The 26,474-nt window shown below is 45.7% G+C and overlaps 1 protein-coding gene across 2 annotated transcripts in view; it reads right to left on the bottom strand.

Moving 5' to 3' along the window:
* Nucleotides 1–26,474, bottom strand: part of DNAJC6 (DnaJ heat shock protein family (Hsp40) member C6) — a 52,775-nt gene that overhangs the window by 12,147 nt on the left and 14,154 nt on the right. For both annotated transcript variants that reach the window (XM_074598361.1, XM_074598360.1), the window contains 11 exons: nt 13,477–13,627; nt 12,500–12,549; nt 12,245–12,393; nt 8,083–8,205; nt 5,810–5,943; nt 4,859–5,053; nt 4,370–4,487; nt 2,754–2,833; nt 2,387–2,580; nt 2,212–2,292; nt 896–1,342 (listed from right to left, as the gene is read on the bottom strand). In XM_074598361.1, the coding sequence (XP_074454462.1) occupies nt 896–1,342; nt 2,212–2,292; nt 2,387–2,580; nt 2,754–2,833; nt 4,370–4,487; nt 4,859–5,053; nt 5,810–5,943; nt 8,083–8,205; nt 12,245–12,393; nt 12,500–12,549; nt 13,477–13,627 (1,722 nt within the window). The remainder of the gene's footprint in view (nt 1–895; nt 1,343–2,211; nt 2,293–2,386; nt 2,581–2,753; nt 2,834–4,369; nt 4,488–4,858; nt 5,054–5,809; nt 5,944–8,082; nt 8,206–12,244; nt 12,394–12,499; nt 12,550–13,476; nt 13,628–26,474) is intronic.

Genomic DNA, 26,474 nt, shown 5'->3' with positions numbered 1-26,474 from the left:
TGCACATGCTTTAAGTTACTAGCTGCTGAGGAAGAGCTAACTAACCATACTGTGCTCTTTGAATCAGGTACGTGTTGACAATGTCAGCTCTTAAACTGTGACATAAAGGATTAGGCCAGACACAGGGAGGCTGTTCAGCTTGGGGCGGTGCAGAGACCTGCTGTCAGATCCGGCCACTTGTTCTCATCTTGCCTTTGGCAAAACTGACCATCTATTCCAGAGGCCCTCAGTGAATCTCAGCAACTTGGATTGGGCTCTTCACCTGTTCACTTACAACTGATTCTCACTTGCCCTCCTCCATTCACTTAACCCTCCAGAAGATCCCTCTTTATAACGTCTATTCAGCCACTCCTTCTGCCAGCCTGATCTTTGAAGAGAGAAAGGATCTTCTCATCTGTGGAAGAGCCAGAAACAGCAAAACTGCGTAGCCACATTTCATAATCCAGGACCAGCATCACAGCTCCAAAGCCCCTAAAGTTAAAAATTAAGTTCAATTCAAACTGCTATGGGTCTACCCAAAACCTTATGAGGCTTTTTTTTTTTTTAATATATAAATTAATACTTATTCTCTTCATATGCATTACTGGACACACAGAGCAAAACTGGTGATCTCCAGTGGCTGTCAGTGTAAGGATCCAGGCAAACACCTGGGTGAGCTCCAGCAGACACTTTAGGAAACAAACTAGATAATCTGGCTTAATGTTCTTGACCATGAAGATGCACCAACTCCTACCTCAGAGCAGAGGAGCTGGCTGGCCTCTTGGTATCCCTCACAGCTCTTAATTTTCATGAAATGAGCGTACCCAAGAGGAACCCAACAGCCCAAAGCAAATCTCCCAGGGATTCTCAATGCATGTACCCCACCAAGTCATGCACTAGGCATAGCCACTATTACCTTCTCCTACCCTTGGGGACAGGGATGGAGATGCCGAAGCTGCAGAACGCCGAGGAGTTGACTGCACAGATCCAGGTCCTCCCACATGGAAGGCCTCCTCAGCAGCAGGCTGTCCACTTTGACTCTGGGAACCTGGCCCGCCAACCCCAAACAAATCATTCAGCAAGTCTGAGTTGGAGGGGGCAGCAGTGGGCTGTGAGGGAAAACTCTTGCTCATAGGGCTACCGTCCAGGCCCAGCAGGTCCACATCTTCTGGTGGAGGTGGTGCTGGAGGCTCTTGCTGCTTTTTGCTGTGTTTTGGTGTCCCGTGAGGCTTGTCACCGCTGGCATTACTGTGCTGACTGGAAAGGGACAAGAGTTCGTCATCTGACTGTTCGCTTTCCTCATGCACCAACGCTGCTCGATCCTCTGAGGTGGGGTGAGAGCTACTTTTGTCAGATTTCTGATCTAAATGATGATTAAAAATAAAATTAGGTAGCCGTTAGTTTTGTCATCACAAAAGTCCGATAAAAAAAATATATATCAGCTTACATGCAGAACAAAAGGCTACTGAGAAAACCGCAGCAGCATTTTGCTGGACTTTGAGAGTTCTTTGCAAAGATTAAGTACGCTGTATGGTAAGAAGGCAGCTTTATTGGTCAGGAAACACAGGCAAAGGTTCATTGACTCTCCTCAAGCCCAAAGAGCCAGCAAGCGTAAGGGCTACAGAGGCAAACTGAACTAGTTTCTGGGTCAGGGCCAAGCATCCAGGAGGATCTCCAGCCATGCCTCAAAATCCAGGCAAAACAAGGCTGGCTGTAAAGGAGTAGGGACACAACCCACCCCCCCAGGTGGACCACAAGGATCTCTTGCGCTGGGCTCCTGCCTAGCATGGTGCTGATGCCAGAGGAGGAGCGCTGCATTCGGCAGCGCCGTGAGATTTTCAAAGGTGTCTGGCACCGTTAAACGGCCTCTCGGACAAACACTCTCAGTGCTACGTCCTCATAGCACTTTATATAAAAAGTGCAATATTAAAAACAAATTTAAGCTGTTTTTTCCTAGAATTGAGGAGGCCTAGGGCAAAGCTTCACTCTGGAACGATGTCAAAAGTTGTCCTATACAGCACAAGCAGGCGATGTTCGAAGAGGACATTGTAGGAAGTTGATTCCCACTCAATTGCAACATAAAGGTGTGACCAGCAATACACTGTGATCTAACGGGAAAGGCACGTTACAATCGGATCCTTCAGCCTGACTCTCTGCCCCGGGGAGCGGGGGGGGGGGGAGAAAGTTGTCGTCTTTGAAGCAGATTTTACTTTGAAGCCCAAGCCTGCGTACCTTGCCAGCTGAGAGATGAGAAGAATGCACTCTGTCCAACATTTCTTATGTTATCCTGGGGTGAATCAGTGGGACCTCTACCTGCAGCATAGAGCACCAAATAAATAAAATCAAGCAAAACAGAGTTCAGCATGCAGGTAAGCGTGTAAATTGAATAAATCTATGCAGCTCTCACCTGCCAAAGCAAGAGTGTCCTGATGCTCCTGATGAGAGGAGAAGAGAATGGTTGGATTGATGTCTTTTGTCGTGAAGTTCTCCCATGGGGGAGTTAATTCGGTTTGCCTATCTGTAGATTGTATTTCTATCTCCAGTATAACATGAAAGAGCTGAGGATATTTGTCTGGAGAGTCACAGGCATCCAGTTCAGGCCTAAATGGGGACAAGAGTTGTACAGTTAAAAAGGGAAAGGATATTTCTGCAAAGCTATATAAAGCTCTCAATATATGCATGCACACAGAATTTTCATCTGTGAATATTCTCCTTCTGCCTTCCTAAGGCTTTTATGCTTCAGGTTTGATTAACGTTCAGCTTAAAATACTCACTTGGTGAATTTTAGTGTGGTTGTTCCCAGGGCTATGAATCCAGTATGAAACTGAATTTGGAATATTTGTGTGTTGGTCATCTGAAAAAAAAACAGAGAGCATCAGACTGAATTAGTGCTTAAATTTTAAAATATTTGCTTATAGCACATGCAGACAGTTAGTTAAGTCTACCTTACTACCAGTTACTATGTAGACTAATTATAACTGCTATATAAGCTAATTCATTCTGCTTGTTCTACGGAAAGCAGAGCTTTTTCCTTCTCAAACCCAAATATTTCCATCTGCCTTAAATTCTGCTCTCGCTGCCTCCACACAGTAGAGTGCCTTCACAGCATTCAGGAATATGTCTTCACCCCCTACTTGTCTTCATTTCTGGGATCTACTTGACGTTTTAGTTTTTAAATGAAACGGATGTCTGTTTCCACTGAATATACCAGACCATTTCACTTTGCAGCAGATGCTTCAGTAAAGCAAATCAAGAGAAAAACATTCATTGGTCACTCTGCAACTTGAACACTAAGGTATGGAACATGTCATCAGGAAAGTTATCAAGATCTCAGACTCAAGTATCGGTGGATAAAGTGACCTTTGGAGAAGGCAGCCACCGCACCCAGCTGGTTGTGGGAGTCCAGGAACTGTTTTGCCTGACCAGCCGTGCAGCACCCATCTGCCGGGAGCAAACGAGGTGGCACTCAAAGCAGGTGGGACAAGACTTGGTTCTTCCCTCACTTTTTGTGCTTTCAGTCACTGCCACTGAAACAGGTTATTTCACCGAGTGAGCCAATCAACCCACATCGCTATAAAGGTTACTGGAGCAACTTAGTGTATGACAACTACTGATTCAGTTTTTGCAGATCCAAGTTTTCTAGGCTGAACAGACTGCATTTCCAAACCCCTCTTCCACAATTACAAGACCATTTTTAAAATTAGTCTCAAAGCCTAGAGCAGCACAGATCAATACCTATTTTCACTTCCAGCACTGCTACTATGTTATGGGAAGGAGACACCAAGATGTGCTCACTCCGGCACCCCTCTATTCTCTCTCCCTGGTTTCCACTGTCTCCCATTTCTTTGATCTACTAGTATTAAGAGGCTTTTTGGCCGTGAAGAGGGTGTCTGACCAGCCTGCAGCTCAAATAGTCTTTCCTATCCCCATGACTGACTAACACACCCAAATTGCCTTTTTGGCCTAATGACCAAAAAAGGTGAAGGCTGCTCTAGAGCAAGCGAGACAGACAGCATGTAGGAGCGATGGTTCGGTAAGTCATTCTAATCTGAGCAGAAGAAAAATCTTCTTCCATCTTCTTAGAGTGCATAGGTAGAGGCTTTGGTGGTGGTTTCCCCTGAGCTGGTTACTGATGTCTTCTACATCAGCCAGAAGGATCCTACACCCCATCAGTAGACATCATCTCCACAGAGACACCAGAGGCACCATGAACTTCTCCAAATGCAGCTCTTTGTTTTCCCTCGGCACTGCTCAAATTTGTGTTATATCTAGTGTGGAATAAGGACACTTCCTACACCACAAGATGGGTTCCACGTGCATTCTTAGACCCCACGTTTAGCCATCTCTTAGCTACATTGCCTCTACCATGCAAGAAAAATTAAACTCCTACTTTTGCTTGAAGGCGTCCCCCAATGGTTGATCTCATATGGTAGACAGAAACAACAACGTCTCCATGGACAGTGGCTCCCAGTGGAATTAGGACTTTCCCTTCTTGCACGCGGTATTCTCTTTGAGAAGAAGAGAAGGAAATCCACAGTTAAGCTCCCTTCCACAGTGTCATTACCACCCACCAACAGTATCAACATAAAAGCTATCATCTCGTTCAGGCCAAGCGAACGGAAGGTGCATTCAGCGCTCTGCTTAACCTTAGGCTTAATGGAAACACCAACATTTCACAGGGGAAACCAACACAGCACTGAACTATTGCTATGAAGGCATCCCACCACATGACAACTTTCAAGACTAGGCACCATCTTTCAGTTAATAAGTGCCCTCCGTCGTTTATCAGGCAGTCTGGCAATGACCGCAGCACAGCTATTAGCCACATTATAGCAAAACGAAAGCCTCCTAAGGACGGTAGGAGATCACAGCAACTCACTTCATTCTTTCGTACTCCTGGGAAGTTGTAAGGATTCTGGTTTCTCCGCTGAGAATGTCGCAGAAGGGCCGGCACCCATTGCGTTGCTTGTTGAAACAGGGGACTGGACTGAGGGTGACTGACTTGATAGTAAGTGGTTTGCAGTGAGGAATGACGGGCTTGTCTGCTATTAGATCACAAATGTATCCTATGTATCTGCAGACAGAGAAAGCCGTTACTGAAATCTCCATCCCAGGTGACTAAATTTACGTTCTGAACTTGGAGTCTGCCTTGAAATCCAGTGAAAGTGCAATTCTTTCACAGCTCCAGGACTGGATTTTCCATGTACTCCAGCATCCTCACAGCTGGCACAAAATCTATGCTTCTATTTCTGATTAATTACAAGAACGAGAGCTCAGGAGGGAAGAAGTTGGCCTTTAGCTCCGAGCTGGAGATCATTTCTCCTCACCTTTTAGGAGAGAAGGTGCTGGGCAATGGTTTTTCTGGTTTACCACTAGAATTTTGCTTTCTATTTTACATGCACGTAGCAGATGAATTACTTTGTTAGTTCAAGTACTGTAGGATCATTATTATTATTATTACATACATAACACTAGGTCTTTGGTTTGCTCTAAGAGGCAGTTTTTCCTCTGCTTAATAGAACTTGTAAAAAAGACGTGTAAACAATGTAAACTCCCGCATGGATGAAGCTGACGCAGGGAGAGGGATTCACCCAGGCCCTGCCAACTACAGGTTTGTCAGCTTTCCTGAACTGGTGAGCAAAGCTATTGTAATATTTTATTTTGTTCTGCCATGACTGTTATATCAACGTGGATAAAATGGAAGTGGCCATAAACATCAGTTACGGCCTGTCAAAGCTAAGTGCCATGGCTAATGCACGAGTACTGCTTGGGCGGTTTCTAGTGTGAGGAATATAGCATGCTCGCGTAGCATTTAGGTAGCGTACTCTACCTCCTGTGAGACGGCCAGAGTACAATTCCAGGTCTCTTTGTGTTCAGCAACTGCACTGCAGGGCCTGGATTAGAGAAGAGGTGACAGAAACAGAACATCGCACTGACCAGAACGGCTGAGGCTGCACGGCCATCCTGTTAAGGAAAGAGGTGGAGGGAGAACAATGTATAAGTATCAGAGACATCCTTTATATTTCAGCAGAACACTCCCCACTCTTCCTTAAATCACATAAAATAATTTCTCCAGAAAGATGAGGAATGAGACCGCATGAGAATGAGGAATTTCCAGTGCGGTGTCACGTGTTTAATACCTAGGACTGCAGTGAGCATCACGGGCCTGGATTAAAGCTAAGATAATATCCAGTAAGCAGCCAAAGCTGAGGATGGTTTAGAGCTGTTTTGAAAGCCCAGAAGTACATTTTTTTTTTTTTTTTTTTTTTTTTTCTACAAATGGCATTTCATGGCTGCTCCCGAGCTGTAATGTTACAATTATTTCAAACATAGGCCTGGAACAGGGGTCAGAGTACACCCATCCCACAGCTGCAGGCAGTCACCTCATACAATTTTAACCTTGAAGATTTCGCAAACAAAAAACCCAGCCCAAAGTTCCCTCACCCAAACAGCTGCACAGCCCTCAACCTACAGGTTGCTCCTGAACAGGTCTACCTTTTATTTAGGTTGATGATGAAGGGAAGTGTGTTTGCCAAGTCAGACTGATAGAAAAAGACCAAAAATACAGAAAGAGCAGGAGAGAGTCAAATTATCCCCAGTGCCCCAGGTCCTTGCTATACTCAGGAACACACAAGGTGATGAGCTATATGGACCATACCTCAACTCTGGCGAGAAAAAGCCCTTCCACCAGCTTCCACCAAAATCTAGGTCTGATGCCTGCTTAATTTTGGATGCATGTTCATGGCATAACGATGAGACCCTGCTCAGTGCTACCAGAGTGCCATGCCACCCAACTCATCTCCCGCTTGCCAGAGGGACACAGAAGAGGCCAGAAGTCAAGGCTCATTTACAAGGAAGGGGTGGGAACCCTACCGCCCCATCAGGCAGGCTGTCACCCCCAGTCTGAAACACAAGTTACACAGGCTCCTTGTAATTATTTATTTCAGGCAGCTTTTAGGCACTCCAGCCATGCTGTAGGATTTGCCATACTAGAGCTGAGCCAGACCCCAATAACCCGCTGAGCCTGAGCACATGCTCAAGGATAACAGGCTATTTGCTTTTTTTAAGGTTTAGCCCCTGCCAGTTGCTGTGAAAAGATCTCTCAGGTTCAGAAGTGGGCTTCTGCAGACTCCTTAGAAAGCGTTAAAAAGGACTCCCTGCCCTTTACAGCATTATTCTGATACTCATTGCTCAAAGGACAGCAAAGGAATTTGATTCTTGAGATAGATTTCCAGGACTGGAGGCAGCAAGTGCGTCTTCATCTCTGTTTGAACAGAATTTATGTCCCGTAGCCCCTGGCTGTGCTACGCAAGGCAGAAATGCCAGACTCGTATGTAAGGTCTATGCAGCTTGGGATCAGTCATTTCCCCCATTCCTTCCAGTTTATACTGATCAGGGCTGACAGCCTCCTGGATTTAATTTAGGCTCCAGGAGGAAACCAGAACTCTCCCTTTGGGGCATTGCCGTCAATATTAAAGGTTGTATGGGGTAAATCACAAGTCAGTCACACAGAATCACACCACTCTCATGCATCCTATCTACACGTTGCCTGGTACTAACCCTTACGGGGGTTTAGCACCTTGTCAGCTGTGGTGCGCAAAGAGGAGCGGAAGGCAACTGGACTTCTTCAGCCAGCCCTGACAATTAATGACCGCAAGAGACTTTACCAATCTCAGTTCCATATTTCGACAGAATTCCCAACTATGTATTTTCTCCCCAACATCCATCAGTAGCCTTCAGTCTGGAGGCTGCGTTTTGCCCTGTAACTACTTACAATAAACGCAAAGCCATAGCAGGCTGACAACCCTTACGGTCAGTTCTCGGGTGAAGTCTAAACCTGTTTGCTACTCATCACCTCTAGTAGTTCACTACTAGAACAACGGTGACCTCTCTTGCTTTTCATTCCTGCTTCTCAGTGTCAGGTCTTCCAGCTTAGCTATGTAGCTGCACGCGGCAGATGATGTCCCTTTCTATGGGGGTCCATTTTATTTCACATCTTTTTCCTTTTAGAAATTGTCACCATCCTTGTACACAGACTCCAGCCACATGACGTGCAATATGACTCATAGGTCTAAAAGTGTGGCTACTTTCTGGTGTACTTACCATGCAGTGGATGACACAGACGTTTTTGGGGTTCTGCTGTAGCCAGTTGTGCATGTTCTTACAGACGGCGTAGAGGTTGTGCAGACTGGGCGCTTGCCGTACGGGCCAGCTACATTCAGATACCTACAGAAATCACACAGTGAGCAAAAGGCAGCTTCCCAAGAGCATTAAGCAAGGCATGCTTTTACAAATGCATTCTGCCAAGAAACATACTTCTCTTTTACAACCTAGAGTTATGCACTTGAAACCTACTCCATCTCTTCTCGTGCATAATTCTGCTCTGTGACTTTCATGAATTATGAGGTGGCAAACAAAAAGGCATTCTCAATTAAATAACGTAATACTGATGTATTGTCACTGACTATACTATTTTATAAAATTTACATTCCAAATCAGATTATCATGTGTGGCCTTTCCTAACACGCCCGTCTCGCCGCAGCGCATTGGTTTCTGCTCTAAAGCCTTTGTACAACTTGTCCCTAAAAGCTACGGCTCTGATTTTGAAAGGATATTAAACATCTGTTGTTCTCAGCTATTTTATGTCATAGATTTTCAAGCCCTATTTGACAGATATTAGGCTGATGAAAGGGAAACTTCTGTTAAAAAAAAAGTCATATCTGAGTATAGTTAAGATATGAGCCAGAAAAATGAATGACTTCTTAGAGCTGGAAAAAAAAAAAAAAAAAAAAAAAATCACAAATCCTAAAGTATGTCTTGTTACTATTCATTGATGTACTAGTTCTGAGTCATAACACTTATCTCCAGAACAGTCCTTGCAGTCTCAAACAGCACATCAAATAGCCTTCTACAGACATCTCCATTTCATCTGGGTTTAACTGAAATGTACTTTTTTTTTAAGGGCATTTCTGGCTAGAAGAAATTTAAAGGAGAAACATTACGAGGCTTGTCCTCAGACAAAGAACTGGTTCTCTCTCTCTCTCGGCTGAGATTTGGATCCTGGCTAGTGAGAACTGGGGGCAGGAAGGAGCTGGTTTGCCCAGATGTTCTTACATAGCCATATGATTTCCATACCCGACCGTTTCATCTCCGAGAGGAAGGAAGTGCTCCAGGTTTCATAAAACTTGTATTTAAGGTTGTCTGACATATACCTGCACAACATCGTATAGCAGAAACAGGAATGCTGACCCAAACCAGAGAGCTACCAAGCTGCGTTTTGTCTCAAAGCACGGCTCCAAGGACACCCAGAGGATACAGGGACAGAGCAAGCAGGCAGCAGTGCCTGACCCAGCGCATCCGACCCGCTGCCAGCCTTCCTGAGCTGGCGGACCTCTGCTTAACATTTGGGAGGGTTTTGTCTAATCCAATACCTAATTTGATATTTGTCCAATCACTTTTTAGACTCATGAAAGTTTTCGGTCTCCATAATATCCTGAAATTCAGCCGTGTATTTGGTGAGCAAGTGCAGGTTTTGCACTGTAGAAGCTACCCAACGAGTCAAACCACCCTCAAGCTTTGGAAGGCAGCAAACGACCGTTCATTCACTACAGCATTATATTCATCCCCCTTCTCCTGTCTTGAGAGCTATATTTTATCTCATTCCTTCTGTTGAATACACTTGATTTCCCCTTGCCTCTACCATTTTTTGTGCATTTTTAGGAAGGGCTGAGGGGGCACAAAACACCCAAAAGTTCGCTACATGGTAACCCCCAGCATAGCCTTAGCTTTCTGTTCGGTGGACGTGGCAGGGAATGCACGGCTGCAGTTAGGGGACCATTGTAAAACCTGAATTACAGAAGGATCATAAACTTGTATTCAATTCTGTAACAGAGCCAGAGTACTGATGCCATAATTTATGTATATTATTTTATATTATCACACCAGTTATTTTATATCAAGAAAGAGTCTTCTCCTTTCAACCCCAGCTGCATTTGCAGCAGGCTTCTGGAGGCACAAGATCCACTTGCAATTAGATCACTAAAACGCAATTCAGATTCCAAGCGGCTGTTAGAATTAATACAACCAGCGACCCTTCCACTGACTGTCTTCTGAACAGGCCTCACGACAACACACTGTCAAGCATCTGGAAAAGCCATTATCACTTCCCAAGTAAATAATGTACATTTCCCAACAGTCCATAATTATATGTTTACTTTGCCTATAATTACCCATCTGCCTGCTGGTTCGCAATTAGGAAATTAAATACGCACTATGTGGCATGGCATTTGTTTCAAACATAACCTTGCCACCACTCACGAAAGACAACCTTACAGAAAAGTAACAGGAATTCTTCTAGAGCTTTGGAAATAAGGAGCCAACGCTTGTTTTACTTTAGCAGTAGGGCAGCAACAGCCAGGAATGTGACCCATCAGGGACTTTTGAAGTTTGGGTTTGTTTAGTGTTATATTTGAGTTATATGTTTTCAAACTGCTCACGCTTCCTCGAGCGGCCATGAGCTCTCCTCTCCTGCCGGGGAGGCGAGGCGGGGAGGAGAAGAGAGGACAACCACATTTCAGCAGCAGGTTTTAGTGTTCATAGTCCCCTCTTCTCCTCAGCAGACTGGGCATTCGGGGCTTCGTGACCCACAGAGCCACGTCAGGGCAGGAAAATAGCCCAGCAGGACATTAACTGTCATCTCCCTCCTGTACCACTACGCAGCAAAGTGACCTACTTTGATCTTAGGAACAAAAAGTTTTAAAGAAGATAGGAATTAAACAGCCTTTCACTTCAAAGAGCAAGTGTGTATCTCAGAACTTCAGCTGGCATCCTCATCCAAAGCAGAAAATACTCTTAGCGTGATTTCACCTCCTCGACAACCCATTAGTATTTTTCCCAATATATGTGAAGTTCAACCTCGTATTTGTAATTGTTTCATGCTTCATCTGATTTCATGTATTCTGTTCTGCGCATTTCATTTTCTTGAAAAATACCTGGACTCAGTATTTCCTAGCCCATAACCTGAAAGTACAATGTTTTATTGAGAGATACATCATTTTCTTCCTGTGTATGTCAAGGAAATAGCTTACGAAGCACCTAGTCGTGCTTCAAGAGCGACACACAAAGTCATTTGTTAAGGTGCTGGGGAGGGTAGGAGATAAAACACAGGGAATGGAGGAGTTATGGCCAGGTCAAGCAATACACCAACAGATGTTTAATGCCGGGCTTTCAAAAGTAGATCTGTCTTTCCCCTTCCACCAACAGCAATAGTGATGCACCAGAACCAAGCAAGACCGAAGATTCAGAGCCCCTGATATCTTTAATTAGTCTTTCCCATTCGTTTACTCGTATTTGAAGTCCTGGCTGGTTACTGATTGCCACTGAGAAATTTGCGACAAGCGTGAGTGAGGGATTTCTGGTGATCAAAGCAATCGCTGAAGACAGATTCAGCTATACCTCAAATTAAAATGAGATGAGGCTTATGCAGCATGAGATTTGCTTACCCTGACCAAGGGTTAAGCCTGACAACTGCTGTTGTCTTTTTTGTTGAAGGCAACGAAAAATTAGAAGTTTAAAAATAAATAAAAAAATCACCACTCTTGTGGGAGAGGGAAAGAACAGGAAGTTTTCTGAAAGTTTAGATCTAATCTTGCATTTCAGCAGCAGTATTTCATAGAGATTTCCTCTAAAAGCCATTAATGAACCAGAGCCTTGCAGTGCTCCCGTATGCTGTTCTGGTTTTAGTGACAGAAACTGGGGCAGCGAGTGGAGGTGGGTTTTTAAAGTCATACGCTAGCGCAAGAGCCAAAGTGCCCCTTAGATCCCGTTTCCAGTCCTGTGCTTTGCCTGCTAAGGGCTCCTGCTTGAATAAAGCACAACTGAAGGACTGTTCACCATGAAAATAATCTGCCTTCTTTGTTGGTAATTTCTTGCAAAGTGCTTCCATTTTAGTCACAATTTCTCTGCAGCAGCTTCCAACAGCTATGTAGGAGCCAAGAGCAGCACAGGCTCAACTTAGTGCAATGCCGTGTACTCTCCCCAGCGCCCAGCACAAGCATTATGCCCTGAACTTTCCAGCTCTTTAATCCCCACGGTCCCAAGCATCAGCTAAAACCCAGAAACGGCCACAGCGGCTTAGAAACACCTATAATTCCGTTTTCATCTTCTTACATTCTGCCACTCAGAATAGACAGAAACAACCTGGTGCCCCTTTTTCCCCCCAAGAAGCTCCCCCCCTGCTCTTGTTAAACCTCTCGAAGACACTCACCCGGTTGTGAAACTTGGCACTGCGATAATACTTGGGTGACAAGTTGAAGACGGTGTAGTGGTCAGGATGTCTGGAATCCAAAAACGTCCGTACATCTTCAATGTGGTTCCTGAATCCCAGCTCAACGCCCTCAGCCGGAAAAGACATCACTAGGAACACAAGGAGAAGCCAGGCTGAGCGTGCACCAACACATGCTTATGGACTTCTGAACCCTGGGATACGACAGGTTTTATTTATCCCATAAGCAGCACTTACCTATGATTCTTGAGGTAATGTATGAAATATCTAGCTCCCCCTTGGTGTAACTAAAAGAAGACAAAGGAGGAGACAGACATTATGCACATGTTTTACAGAAGACAGCCCATTAGAGGAGCCAGAAGAGTGTTTTCCCCACAAAGGTCTGCTTTTGACACGAGGAAAGAATGATCTTAAAATGGATTCTTTGTACTTTTATCATTATGCCCTAAGAAGAGGGTACAAATAGCTTCCTGCAGACAGTGACCCAGCCTTCCCTTCTACACATGCAATTAACTGGATGCAGAAGCTTGCAAAAAAGGTCCCTTTTCCCTTTTGTCATTAATTTTCAGTGCCAGTTTTCAGGAGAAATCTCTACTAGTTTGGCACTTTGCCGATCACTCAAAGCCTCTGAGGTCTTGCCTGCATTAAGTTTCTTTAATTTATCGTAGCCCCATATCACCCAGAGGCAGGTAGAGTGCCAAGCGCCGGGGACAACACCAGCAGAGGTAACCAAAGCAAAGTCACCTCAGCTCTTTCTTCAACTCAAAGAGTGGCTTCAGCAAAGGGAACAGTTAAATCAGCAACAAGAGTCTCCTTGCACAGCAAAGGGAAGGGATAAAACATGAGCCAATTTTCAGTGACAAAATGGTTTAGCGGTGGCTGAGTAGAAGGACCGCACAGAGGTCAATGAAGCAATCGGAAACCAAGTGCTCCACTTTCACTGGGAGGGGAACCTTTTCCAGACCTCAGGATGTTGATGGTCACTCTACTATGAAGCTTAGGGTTGTTTTTTTTTCCACTTTGTTTTTCCTGCTTCCTTGAGGCCAAATACCAATTAATTATGGGACAGAATCAAAGAAGTCACTTGTGATTTTCACCTCCTTCCTTCACTAGGTTAGCTGGAAGTTGTGCTGTGCTAGTAGAGACAGCAACTCAGACCGGCACTTTACCGCTGGTGATTTTACCTGCGTTAGGCAGCCTCAGCTGTACTGTACCTGGCAACAGATTGCATGACCTTTGAAGACGTATCTTTCAGGGTATCCTTCAGGTTATCCTTCAAATTGCTGAAGAGTCTCCCTGCTCCTCCTTTCACCATATCTAGCAAGCCTCCCCCATAGCTGGACTCCATGTCTGGTGATGAGGCACCTTCAAGTACAACAAAACCAAAGCCAACATCACTTATTTGGAACAAATCCACAGAGCAAACACACCCACTGCTCCATTCAGACCAAACGCATTCACGTGAGCTGCTGCGTGGCAAGTACAGGGCAAAAGTAGTTTTAAAGTCATGATTTTCCAGAGGTGAGGGTGCACATTCTTGCCGGCTGGGCTCAGAAGCCATCACTGACTCTCAGCATTGTATGTAGGTTGACTGTTTAGTATCAGTACAGTATGGACAACCACCACCCAAGCCCCCTCACCTCAACCCAACCCAAAACAAGACCGGCTCTTCACCAGGCAGCTAATTTGCTGATCATAACCAAGACCAAACCAACAACTACCTCCACAGGGGTAAGAAAAAGGCACTAGTACATACAAGAGCTCTTCAGCTTAACGGTCACAGCTGCCAGTTTGACTGCAACTAGATGACTGAAGGTCATCTTGGGACTATCCATTTCAGTGAATATAGGAGAAGTCAGAGTGATTTTAAGTCATTTAAGAGTCCAGTTAGATTTGCCCCAGTGGAAGAAGATAACAGTTTGGGTTTTGGCAAGAAGAGCAGGAAGTTCAGGAATTAAACTTTCCAGCTGAGAATGAAAACCGTTTTGGATATTTGGATGTTTGCAGCGTTAGTGCTGGACTCAGCAAATCGCTGAGGCTAAAGCGGAGCGGGGCTGACCCCCTCGGTAAGATTTTTTCCTTCACAGCTTGAAATCGCACAAAGCTGCAGAGTCAGTAGGAGACTAACACAGAGCAAAAGCCATTTAAAGTGTTATTTTGATGGACTGTGATATGGCCTTATACCTCAAGTGTTTGCATTTGGCAATTATAATAGAATAACTATTCCAATGTCTCAACCAAGAACTCATTTGCTGCAGCTTTCCTCATTATAGCAATGCTGTGTTAATAGCATCGGTCATTCTCAGAAAAGTTCAGTATAATAAATTGGATATAGACTTGAGTAAAGGTGGTTTTGTGTTATTGCAGAATTGACTTGTTCGACACAAACTTAGTAAAATGATATTTTATCTGCTTATTAGCTATAAATGAAGCTCTTGACTACTTAAGTTGCTTTCTGTTTACTAGGCCTCAATTATTTTGTTCTTAGCAAGTTTTAACTACATTTCTGTAATCATACATTTGTTACCTCCTTATGTCAGATTATTCAGAAAGCCTAGAGCCTCTAGCATAGCAAATTAAGCAACAAGCAACCTATGTAAATGCATGCCACGTTCTCAGCTAGTCTCATAATCGAGATGGCATCTGCTAAGAGTTGCCTTTCCCAGAGCACCCGGAAAGTCTGAGAACATTTGTCCTGTTGTAGAGCCATGGGACAGCTGATTTGTAAAATGAACGTGCTGGTCATTATTAATTACTCCGGCACCCAGAAATGGGAAAGATTTATCATGGTTAAGGCAGGCCAGTGGCATCGGCAGTGCTCGTTATGTATTTTACAAATAGACCTTACAGCTGTCACTTCTCTGGTTCTGTAGCACGTCTGCGAGTAGTGTTAGATGCACACTGCGGAAATATTGCTCACATAATCATCATTACCGAAAGAAGTATTCTACATGCATTCAGACTATTAAGAAACATGAAAAAAACCTGTATCTAGAAAAGTTCCTACTGATTTACCGTGTAGATTTCCAAACCTGTGTAAATGGCATCCACTCTTTCAGACCTGGAGTGAGCTATCAACAGATACAGTATGTATCTTTAAGCTGGAGACTCCATTGGTAAAACGATGCTATTAATTCCCCTACGCACAGAGGGTGCTTAATGCACTCTGATGTGGTCATGATCCACATGCACATGATCCATGTGCTTGACCAGTAAAATCAGAGGCCGTCTCTTCTCCCCTGGCCTCTGCCAGCTTCAGACAGAAGATGCCTTCTTAAGGCACAGGAATATTTCTTTTGCCAAACCACTTGCAAGTATCTACTTCAAGTATGATTAAAAAAAAAAAACAAGACACAAACAAGAGAGGCGGGAAAAAAAATAAAATCAAAGTAGCTTGTTGCCTTCCACGTATGGAATCAGTGTTTGATCTCTCTTCAAAAACTTTACTTTCATATTACTCCGTGCTAGCAGAGCTGGGGTGGAAGGAGGAGGTAAATGTTCAAAAGGTACTTTCAGTTCTGCAGGTCAACTTTTAAAAGAAAGGAAGGCAGAAAGGTGGTCACTTGGAACAAGGAAGAGGGGGCAAAGGGATCAGAGGACCAATGGTACTGGACAAACTTTGTTGTTGGAAATGCTGTAGGAGAGCAACAGAAAGACTTCAAGAGTATGGAAAGCCTAGAATCTTTAGAAATCAACCCGAGGCAGGAGGGGAAGGAGGAACAAAGAGAATTTCGCTACATTTCTGAAAGAAGCAGCAGCAATTAATTCCAAGTTTACAACATATGCTGAACCGGAGAGACAGAAAGGATGGCTAATGAAGACATGCAAGCTGGTGCTACTTAACCAAGAGCACAAAACTAGTATTTAACACGAGGCAAGTGTTACTTAGCTATTGTGAAGCTATTGAGGAAGCTTACAACGCAGCAGCACTTGGTGCTATACCGGGTGCAGTAATTTGCTCGGGTATCTTTTAGTCACTGGATCAGAGCAGCATCCTCGGTGCTGACAGAGACGGGCTTTCGCAGTTACTAGGAACGACACAGTCTGCACAGACTGCTCATAGAAGAGCAAAATAAACACATTCAAAGGCTCCTCTGCTAGGCAGCGTCTCCTGCAAAGCATAAAGATACACAGAGGAGCAGAAAGGGTTAATGCATTAACACGCAAACCTGACAATATCTACAGAAACCCACAAGAACAGCCAAAACAATTTGATTAAAAAAAAAAAAAAAAAGAGGTAGCCTGCTCCTGCATTTTTTGCTGAACAAAACGTTTCTGTGCTAAGTCCCTCTTGTAAATAGGGACCTTCAGAGCTACCGCAGATGTTCGCAAAGGACGGCTGCAGTTCCCTGGGCCACGTGCAACAGCCGCTGGATCGGGGCACCAGGACAGGGAGGGCTGAGCCCCACGTCCCACACGTCTCCTGTGGAAATCACCACCTGGCCCAGCGTCACCTACTGTGACCGTCGCACGTCCTTGAACAATGCTCAGAGGCGGTTGTCTTCATAGGTTTGCTTTTCCTGAACATTTAAGCCCCGAGAAAAGAGCAGTTGAGTTTTCTCTCAAGCACATCAGCAGAGGACTGCGACCTATTCCTGTGGCAGAAGAAGGACCAAGGACACTCACCAAGTCTGAAGGGATGAGCCCATCGTTGCTCCCTCTCTGAGCCCGGCAGGAAGGAGGTTTAGGTTTCAGCATGCAGATAAGGTGATCACCTCTAGCTTGGGCAGGATATTGAGTTAGCGGTGTAATGGCATTTCCCCGCTCAGACAGATCTTCACACCAGAGTTGGGTGGTAAACCCAGGAGAGGGAAACAGTTCTCTCCCTTAGCGCAACAGCAAAAGGCACATTTTGTATTAAAATTAAATGCCTGGGGCACACGACACTCCCTCCATCCCACCAGGAACTGCATCCTGTGCGCACATTTGCTGCGGCCAAAGCCAAAATTCACACTCACGGACGTCACACAAGCCCAAGAAGCATCCTCTGGTACAGCAGGAGCTCGTAAGCTTGTCTGTGTAGAAATAGTTAGCTGCAAGTGAGCAACGCAGGAGCCTGCCAGGCGGCTTGGATCCCAGTTTTTGGCATGTTGTCACACAGCAGCTCAGGCGATGTTGACCGTGGGTTGGAGTTACTGTCTATAAGTCTCATTACGGAGAATTAGCCTCTATGTATATGAGATGCATCTTGTTCCTTACATGGCATCTTTCTTAACCCAGTTATTGGATATTCCCCAAAAGGCTTAGTGCGCTTCAGAGACATGCTTCTGACCTGTGTTTGTAGCACAGGTTTCAGAGGGATCGCTTGCTCACGGCAGCCTTTTCATCTCCTAATAAAGGAACTTTTAATGTAGTGGTTTTACTGCTGTGCGGGTGCTGCAAAGCATGCCCGAGATGCATGGCATGGCTCTTCTTGAATAGCTCTGTTAGGTGACGGCAACGATGATCTCCTCAGTGAAGCGCTTCGAGTCAACAGAGCAGCGTGGAAGAGACAACTTCATCCATTCGGTTGACAAGGTGAAGTCTGTATTTGTTCTGGCTGAAGGTGCTTGCCCCGCGTTAACGCCTGCTCTGAGAAGAGACTATTCTGTGTTCAGAACAAACCTCCAGCGGTCACCAAACACAGCGACAACCCACTGCATCTCCTTACCAAACTAAAATATCTTGTACAGTAGCCTTTCTATCACAGTCCTTTCTCATCATCAGCCAAAGGTTGGGATTTCTCTGGACAGATTACAACTGAAGGAGCTTCTGCTGACAGCACCGGCCTTATGCTGTACGGGATAGAAGCTGGAGAGTGTAGAAGTCTTAATTAAATCACTTAAGCTTTCTTCTTGCTCTCTAGTTAATTTCACAAAATACCAGGAAAAGGATGTGTCGTGCAGGAGAACTTCTCCCACAGCAGAGACTGCCGAGACAGCGCGGTCCCTAGAGACACGTCCCACGGCAGCGGGTGCACAGCTTCGGAGAACGCTGTGATCACCAGAGAAGTTCAGAAGGATGCACTCCTGTGCAGGAAGGGCTGCGCAGGGCTCTGCCTGCTGTCCCACCATGACCTGCTCACCAAAGGCACAGGTGTAATGCCAGAGCAACATAAAATGCTTTAAGACAGCTTTTGGGTGTTGGGAGCTTGCAGAGAGACTGATACTCATTGATCCTGTCAAGAGAAACCTGCTGTCATCTGTCTTCCCTTAGTAGAACAAACCCATCAAAGCATATGCATTAGCCAAACTCAGAAACTCATCTTCTGCACATGGACTGAGAAAGAAACCACAGGGTATCCAGAAGGGAAATATGTCCCGTACCCCCACAAAGGACCACTCGCCTCGACTCCTCTTGCTGCAGTGCCACAAGCAGTCTTTATGCCTAGTCTCAAAAGCAAAGACGCTTAAACCAGCCCAGCTTGAAAGACTGGGTTTTGGGGCCAGAAATGGGTGAATGAGGCGGGTGTGAGCCTGCGTGACGGGGGATGTTTCGGCACCAGCCACCATCACCTGCAGCCGGAGGTTTCGCAGGGGACCACAGAGGGACCAGCAACAGAGGGTTCCACACTACCACCATCTGGTGGAGATGCTCACTGGTTGGGACAAGCGAGAAATGCCCAATTTGGAAGCTTTTCCTGCAAGATCTGCACACCATGGCCCTCGTCTGCCTCGGGGGTCCCTGAGCATCAGCCTCCCCAGGCAACCCACAAACCCTGCAAACCACAGGGCATGAATTCCAGCTCTCCAGAGAATTAAGGGGGAAATAAGCCGACATTTCAAAGGCATTTAAGACTCTGTCAGTCTGAATATTTATGCTGATGAAGCAATACTTAGCTTGAGAGCAGGGAGGTGAACGCGAGACGTCTAGAAACTGCAGATCGGGCAGGCAAGTGCCACGTTTTGTAGGTTACTTAGCAAGAGTAAACAGACCCTTTTTGCCTGCAAAGGGCAGACAAAAGCAGACACGAAACCACAGGAAAGGAAGCAGGTTTACCTCAGTCTGCCCAGACTATACGTAATAGCATCTTCAATGTCAAACTGCTATTTTATTTCTTTTTTGCTTGGAGCACTGCCTGTGCTTTCTTTAGAGATGGAGTAAGGAAAGAGCAAAGCCTTCCCTGTTCCTCACCACGGTTCTTCTCCAGAAACGCATTAAAGCCTTCTCTCCCACCCTCCCAAAACAAGGGGTTAGTTCGGGAGTATTACATATCCCTCTGCATTCTCTTTCTGTGGTACCGCGAGGGCCTGACGCTATGATGAAAAAAAAAAAAAAAAAAAACAAAAACTTGTTAGCTGCTTCATAGATGTCCCAGATTACACATTTCTGGAAGTTTTTAGCCACTTGCTATGGCCTTTTCCCTCCCCACAAAGTATTTGGGGGGGTTTGCTTCTCTTCTACCCCTAGAGTATTACGAAGGCACGGCATGAAAGGGGAGCGAGGGCCGTGGTGGAGGCTGCCCTGTGCCTTGGCAGAAAGGGCCCTTTTAAAGGTCCCTGAACTGAAAGAAGTTGAGACGCTGTTGTTGTGGCTTCAGCAACAAAGCCTGAATTGTTTTTAAGGAACACTCAGCAAAAAATGATACTATTTGTGCTTCTGCCTCCCCCCAGCAGCCCCGCCAGCTCACGTTCTCCCACACGCGGCTCTCCCAGCAAAGCCTGTGTAACGCGGGACGCGATTTCACGCCAGCATTAAGGGCTATAAAGCCAGGCTGCTGTGGCCCCATCACCGTATTGACGGGCTTCACCTCAGCATCTCGCACGAGAGCCCGCGCAGCCCACAGAGGGGAGGAGGAGCAGCCCTGGCGCAGGCATCCCTACCACAACATTATCAGAGCATCCTCGTATAGATACATCACAAACGGAGCGGTACAGGGGTGCAAAAAACAGATGGACAGCCAAACCGACCCAGGCAGAGCACTGTCCCCGCATGCCTGGGTACCCTCAGCATCCCCAGCTCCTGCCGTTCCCCGCACTGAGTCCATCTTCCCTGCTCAGCACTCCATCTTTCAAGGGATTGCAAATCAATTTGCAGACATTACTGGAAGAGTTTAAACTCCCATTTCGAGGGGGAGGGTGGCAGGAACTTCTAAATGGAAGTCTCTGGGCAGGTGGCTCGTTTGCATCCAGCGATAATCGATAGTGTTTAGATCCAAGCGCTTTGTTTGTCAACTACATTTAAGAGCACAATCTCAGCACCCTGAAGCCCAGTCCTCCCTAACCGTTCCTTCCAGCTCATAGCCCTCTTCTGGACAGCTGAGCTTTATCACATTTAAGGAAAGATTCTATAACATCTATTCCATTATATGCGATTACATCCTCTCTTCAATCAGACATAGCCCAAGTGTCATAATTACATCAACTTTTTTAATAGGCACTGAGTGGTGGTTGGCAAAGGGAGAGAAATCAGCAGCAACAGGGGCATCTAAAACTGCGGTAAAGGGGCATTTGCAGGAAAGGAGAGCGCTTCTACCTGCAGAAATTACTCAGGAAGTTTCCTCAGACTCACAGACCCTGAAGACTGATGATTCCCCCCCCCCCCTTTGTTTTTTTTTTTTGCTACCAGTCTCATCTGTCCCCTCCTCCACGGCTGTCCCAGATTCCTGGTAGAGTTGGATTCCCTACAATGCTGAGCACAGACATCTTAAAGCGTTATTCTGTAAAAATAAACAGCAAACTATGTGCAGGGTAGAACTGCAGGACAACAGCAGCAGGTCAAGCCCCTACCATTTGATAAGACCATTGCCGAGATCCCCAAACCCAAGTTTCACTCATCCTGATGCTTTAAAGCACGTCATGGAGGCATCCAGGCAGAACGCTGCTTTAGCAAGCGTTATCCCCAAGAAAAGAGGCTAAAGCCCATGGCAGCAACTTCAGCGTGGCCAAAGAGAAGTTCAAGATCAGTCTATAAGGATGTTTGGACACACTAAGGGCACAGGGAAGCAGGAGATGCACTAGGAGCCAAGGAGCCTAATGCAAGATAAAGGCTCATCAGATCACAAATCACATGAGATTATAAACCAACATTATCCCCCGCTCCAAAACCTGCACAGTTTGTCTATTTTGCAATAAGCGTATTAACGATGAGACTGCTCAAGACAAAACCCAGCAGTTCTTGAGCAGGAGGGGAAAGCTGGATTCACCCGGGGTGAGCTGGGGCCTGACTACCCAGAGAGGAGATGTGGTTGTAGGGAGCTCCCCCAGAGCACGGCCAGCTCTGAAACACGGGGGGAAAGCCAGAATATTTCTTTCCTAAGAGGCATAAGACGCAGGCAGAGGCAGTAATAGGAACTGCAATGGTAGACGCAATCCTAGGCGAGGTTGGGAGAGGATGGGCTACAGGAGGTGAGCACAGAAAGAGCTTCCAGCTTTTAGGAGGCAAGGACAGGCAGCTGCCAAAGCCCCTGCTCCCCAGGCAATAGCTCCCGTTCCATCGTAGCACCAGTTCAGTGCACAGCGGGTTCAGCACAGACCCATCTTGCGGTGCAGACATCCCGAGCATTAAGACATCTTCAATAATTTATTCAAGTGAGGGAGTAGTTGGGTGGGTTTTTTGTTTTTCAGGGGGTGTTTGTTTATTTGGGGTTGTTTCTTTTTTACTGCAACTTTCCAGCAATTAACCAGCACTGCCCTAACCAGGCCTTTTGCCTGGAATAGATAGAAACTGCTTCAAGACCCAAGTTGCATTACTGCCTGCCCAAGAACTTCCCGACAGCTCAGAAGGGTCAACTCTGTGTTGTTCTGCCCTTCTCACTCCCAAAAGCTGTGAGCATCCTCTTCAGATGAAGTTAGGCTGGGAAAATAAAGCCATTATACGCTTACAAGGGGCTCATGTACTAAAGAGTATAGTATGTGAGGAAGGAGAGGAGATAGGAGGAACCGAGAAGCTCCTAAAAGAGATGCTTTGGATAGGAACAGGTTTGGGTTCACACCTTAAGGAATCGCGGCTACAGGGAGATTTCTGTGCGTTTCTGCTGCTGTTGGGTAACGCGCGTCCAGGCAGGCAGTGTCACCTCCCTCCGAGAGCTGCTCCGACTACAGGAAGAGCTGTATTCCCCCTACCACAAGAAGTCACTTTTCTGTGTGTGGGCTGGGACAGGGTCCCCGATCTCCCCCGGGAAGCACTCGGAGCCGCTGGCAGCACGTAGCGCACTGTAGGGTAGAGAAGCTCAAGAACTTCTTCTTGTGCTTTTCTACGATAAGGTGCTAGAACTAATATTGTATGAGCCCAAGGCTTTTTATTTGAAGGTTCATTTGAGACTACCTAAATGTAAACTTCATGGAAATCTGAAGAATTAAGATATTTCTGCTTTTGCTTGAGAAATAGTAACTAAAGAGTGCTGCTTACCCCATCAACTAAGCAATATGTAGGATTTCCACAAAGAGGGGGTTTTGTCTCCTTTTTTAGAAGAGTAGTGACGTCGGGGGGGCACAGTACTGTGCCAAACTTGTTTCATTTGTTACATATCTTCCCTTATGAAGCCCGTACTACAGTGAAAAAAGCGCGTGTAAGGCTGGAATGCTGAACTACTGGCACAAACCATGAAACTGGTCATTAAAGTTGATTGACATTCTCCCTGCTTCTCCTCCCTGTCAAAACAACAACAAAAAAAAGGCACTACTGCCAACCCCAAACTGTTCAAGTGTCCAAAAAACACTAACAAAACAAAGGAGTTATTAAACCCAACCTCCCCGTTTGAAAACGCAGCTAGAAGAGAATACAAGACAACATTGTCAGCGATGGTCTTTGTCCCTGTGCCAGTGACACGGAGATGTCTCTCTTCTGACTCAGTGAAACGGAATCACCAGAGTACAAGCGATTATATTTGCGAGTGTAAAACAGTTCAAGAAATCTCAACTTCAACACTTGCAATTTATGTAAAAAGCTTTTCTTTTGCGGTTAACTCTGCCCGAGGAAGCACGTAGCACAAGCAAGTCTATCCCCTGAGTGTTTAAAAGCTATTTTGTTGATTAGCTAGTTTATAAACACTACAGAGGAGCATGGAAAGAGGTTTTTTCCTTTCATAACACGTATCCTTGCTGTTACTTTATCTTATTTCCTAGAACAACTTCTTTCAATGCTCAGCCAGCTGCTAAGAAAGCATTATTGAATGCCACAGCAAAAACCTAAATAAATTGCTTCTTCGCTGCCTGCTCCTCATCTTGTTGAGCACTTTCAGCGACTTAAAAATAAAGAGACAAAAGGAGCACTATACTGGTGCTCTTCTTGGATTTTGTTTTCCAAATTCGCAATGTTTTGCATCCTGCCACCTTCAGCTCAAGTCTCCCCTTATCTCCCCTTCCCTCCCTCCCTCAAACTTCCAACCTCCAGCACAATTTTGGGAGGAACTGGCGGTTAGCGGTAACGTATAGCTCCCATTAGGAGTTATGCACTAGGCTCATGTTACAATATGGCATCCAGCCTATTCCATAGGAGCTGCTTAAATAATTACACCCAGAACTGAACATTCAGCAATTAAGGGCATGTGCTAAAGTTGCCCGGAGCTTTAATGCCCACCCAAGGTGTTGCAGGACTTAAGCAGAACCCTGTACAAACAGGGCACACTGTGAGATTTAAATATCTGAGAATTAAACCACACACTGACCAATGTTTCGTTCTGACTGGTTTAAGTCTGGCAAAGTTTAAAGCAACCAATGACACGAGCATCATCAGATACCAGCAGTAACTGATACAGCCGCCCGACCTGAAATAAAGTTTCTGCTCTGGGCTCCTTTGAGCTAAACCGAAGTCCAGTGTGGAGGCACCCAACACCGCTGCGGGCAGGAGTCTCCATTTATGCTGCCTGTGAGCACACGCGTACCCCGAGCTATACATTGAGCAACTTGGAATGGCCACCACTTCCGTTAAACAGTCACCTCAGCGCTCCTCTGCGTGGCATGGGCGATGGTGGCAGTAGAATTTTTAACGATGGGAACCAAGAAGTGTCTACCAGTCCCAGAAACTTTGAAAATCTTATTTCCCCAGGCACTGGACACAGCCTGGCCAGACCCTCTCTCCCAGTGCTCGCACCCCCAGCGTGCCGGCACAGGGGCACGGTTGGGTCCACGTTGGAGCCCCTCCGTACCAGCTCCCTTTCCAGCCATGGTCAGATCCTGCCTTCCAACAGCAGCCCCCTCCCACGCACACGGTGCTCTTGGTTCCTGGCTTTTTTTTCTTTTTCTTTTGACACTAAGCAATACCGGTCCAAAAAATATTAAGCCAATAATCGTAAGTACTGGGAAGTTACAGCAAAGCTGAAACCAGTGATGATTTTCATTACAAGAAGCTGTTTATGAGATTGCAAGCCCACATTGAGAGATGATACTTTTAAGATCTAATGCTCTGAATTAATTTAAAAAAATTAATAGAAAAACCCAACAGGGGCCCAATTTCAACTCATGAGAGTTAGTGTCATTGCGGCAATAGCAAACAGAGCCACACTAGCTAAACCAACGGCAATTTGCCCCAGAATTGTCAGCACTCAGCCTTCAGCACAAATCCTCACCCGTCTAACTTCCGTAATTGCCGAATATTAATCTACACACGCATCTCCCAGAGAGAAAGGCTGGTTTTCTGTGCCCAGAGTGCACTGCCCCGGGGCAGGCGGAGCTCAATACGCGGGGAGAGAAGAGGGAGGTTTGATCCTTCAACTGTTTAACTTCACCGAAGGTGCTGCTTCACTGCGCCCAGAGGTGCTGGGGTCCAGCGCCGCAATAACCCTGCCAGAGAGACACCAGCCTGCCGCACCGCATCCCACCGTGCCTGGTGACACGGAGTTGTACCTCGGGACTGTTTCACTCCTCAACTGCAAACAGCCATTTTGATAACTCGGGGAGCAGCTGTTCTGCCACACATGAAACCATTATTTAAAACCAGAAAAAAAAAAAAAAAAAGAAAAACTGAAACACGAGGGAGGTCAGGTGTGGGGGAGGCACGTAACAAGCTCCGATGTGGCCAGGGCACCTCAAGGATTTCACCATCAGGGTCTGACACCTACTTAGGCAGAAGAGAGGCTCCCCTGACCCACCGAAACCCAGCAGCACACCTCCCTCGCACCGTAACCTCTCACCAATTTATCTCACCCTCCTCCTTACCGAGGAATTCAGGTCTCTTTTCCCAACTGAAACACGCTCTACTACTGCCCGTCTTGGGAATTTAGACTTTAGCATCATTAGTGGGAGGAGTCTCCAGTATTTATAATATGAGTATATTCTCTATTTTATAAAACAAAACACAGAAGGTGGGTGGTGGTTTTTTCCTTGCTCCTATTAAGCCAAAGCTCCAGCCACCTTATTTTCCTGTCTTTCTCTTAAACTGCCCCCTAATCCACCCCCCTGCCCCCAACTATCCATCTTCACGCTGCATTAAAGATAAATCACGTCCCACAATTCATGAGCAGCTTCAATTACCAAATCACTAGAAATCACAAGCACACCTGAGGGGTGGATATGGTTCTTTAAGCTTTTATAATTTCATATCTGGCAGAGAAAAATGTCTTTGCAATGAACTGATAAAAACTAGGCATTTGTCAGCAGAAAGTGTTCAAATGAGCAAGGCAGAGACAAGCATGGACTTCAGGTTTAGAGCAGAGCATCACACTCAATGCAGCTTTCTTTTCATTTCATGCAAAGGTTTAGAACCAGCCACCAAACCCCCCTTATTAAACAGATAAGGTATTAAAAAAATAATAAACCTATAAACTCAATTCAAGAGCCATATTAAGGCCTGAGGTTTGTTGCTGCTTAAGTGTCAGCTGTGTCATCTATAGTGTCTGTAAAATTCAGGTAGTGAGAGTACCAGAATGGACTAAAGGAAGCAAACTCAGGTTAAGACAGAGCTCTCGACCATTAGCTTCCAAATCCCAGAGACAGCCCTTGATCAAGCCCATGTGTTTAAGGGGAGAACATCCTAGAACCTGACAGACGGCATTAATGCAATTACTGCTCTGGGATGTCTTCAGAGTTAGTAGCCGAATCGTTGAACCAGCTGAATATTGCACAAAACCTGTAAATAAAGGCATTGTCTAGCTATCTTGAGTGCTTTCCCCCCCTCCCCGCTCGGCAGGGAGCAGAATGGCTTGAAGAAACAGCAACACTCAAATAATACAGTGAGCTGACACTAGACAAAAGCCATGACTTGACACGAGCTGCAGCAAACTCCCACACCTGGCTGGAGGCGAATACCACCTTCCACAACACTAACGCCTTTGGTTCTTCAAGTTCTGGGAAAC

Source organism: Larus michahellis, chromosome 8 (genome assembly GCF_964199755.1).
Source record: "Larus michahellis chromosome 8, bLarMic1.1, whole genome shotgun sequence".
Classification (NCBI taxonomy): Eukaryota; Metazoa; Chordata; class Aves; order Charadriiformes; family Laridae; genus Larus; species Larus michahellis.
Note: the sequence above shows the minus strand (reverse complement) of the source record. Positions and strands in the feature narration are given on the sequence as shown.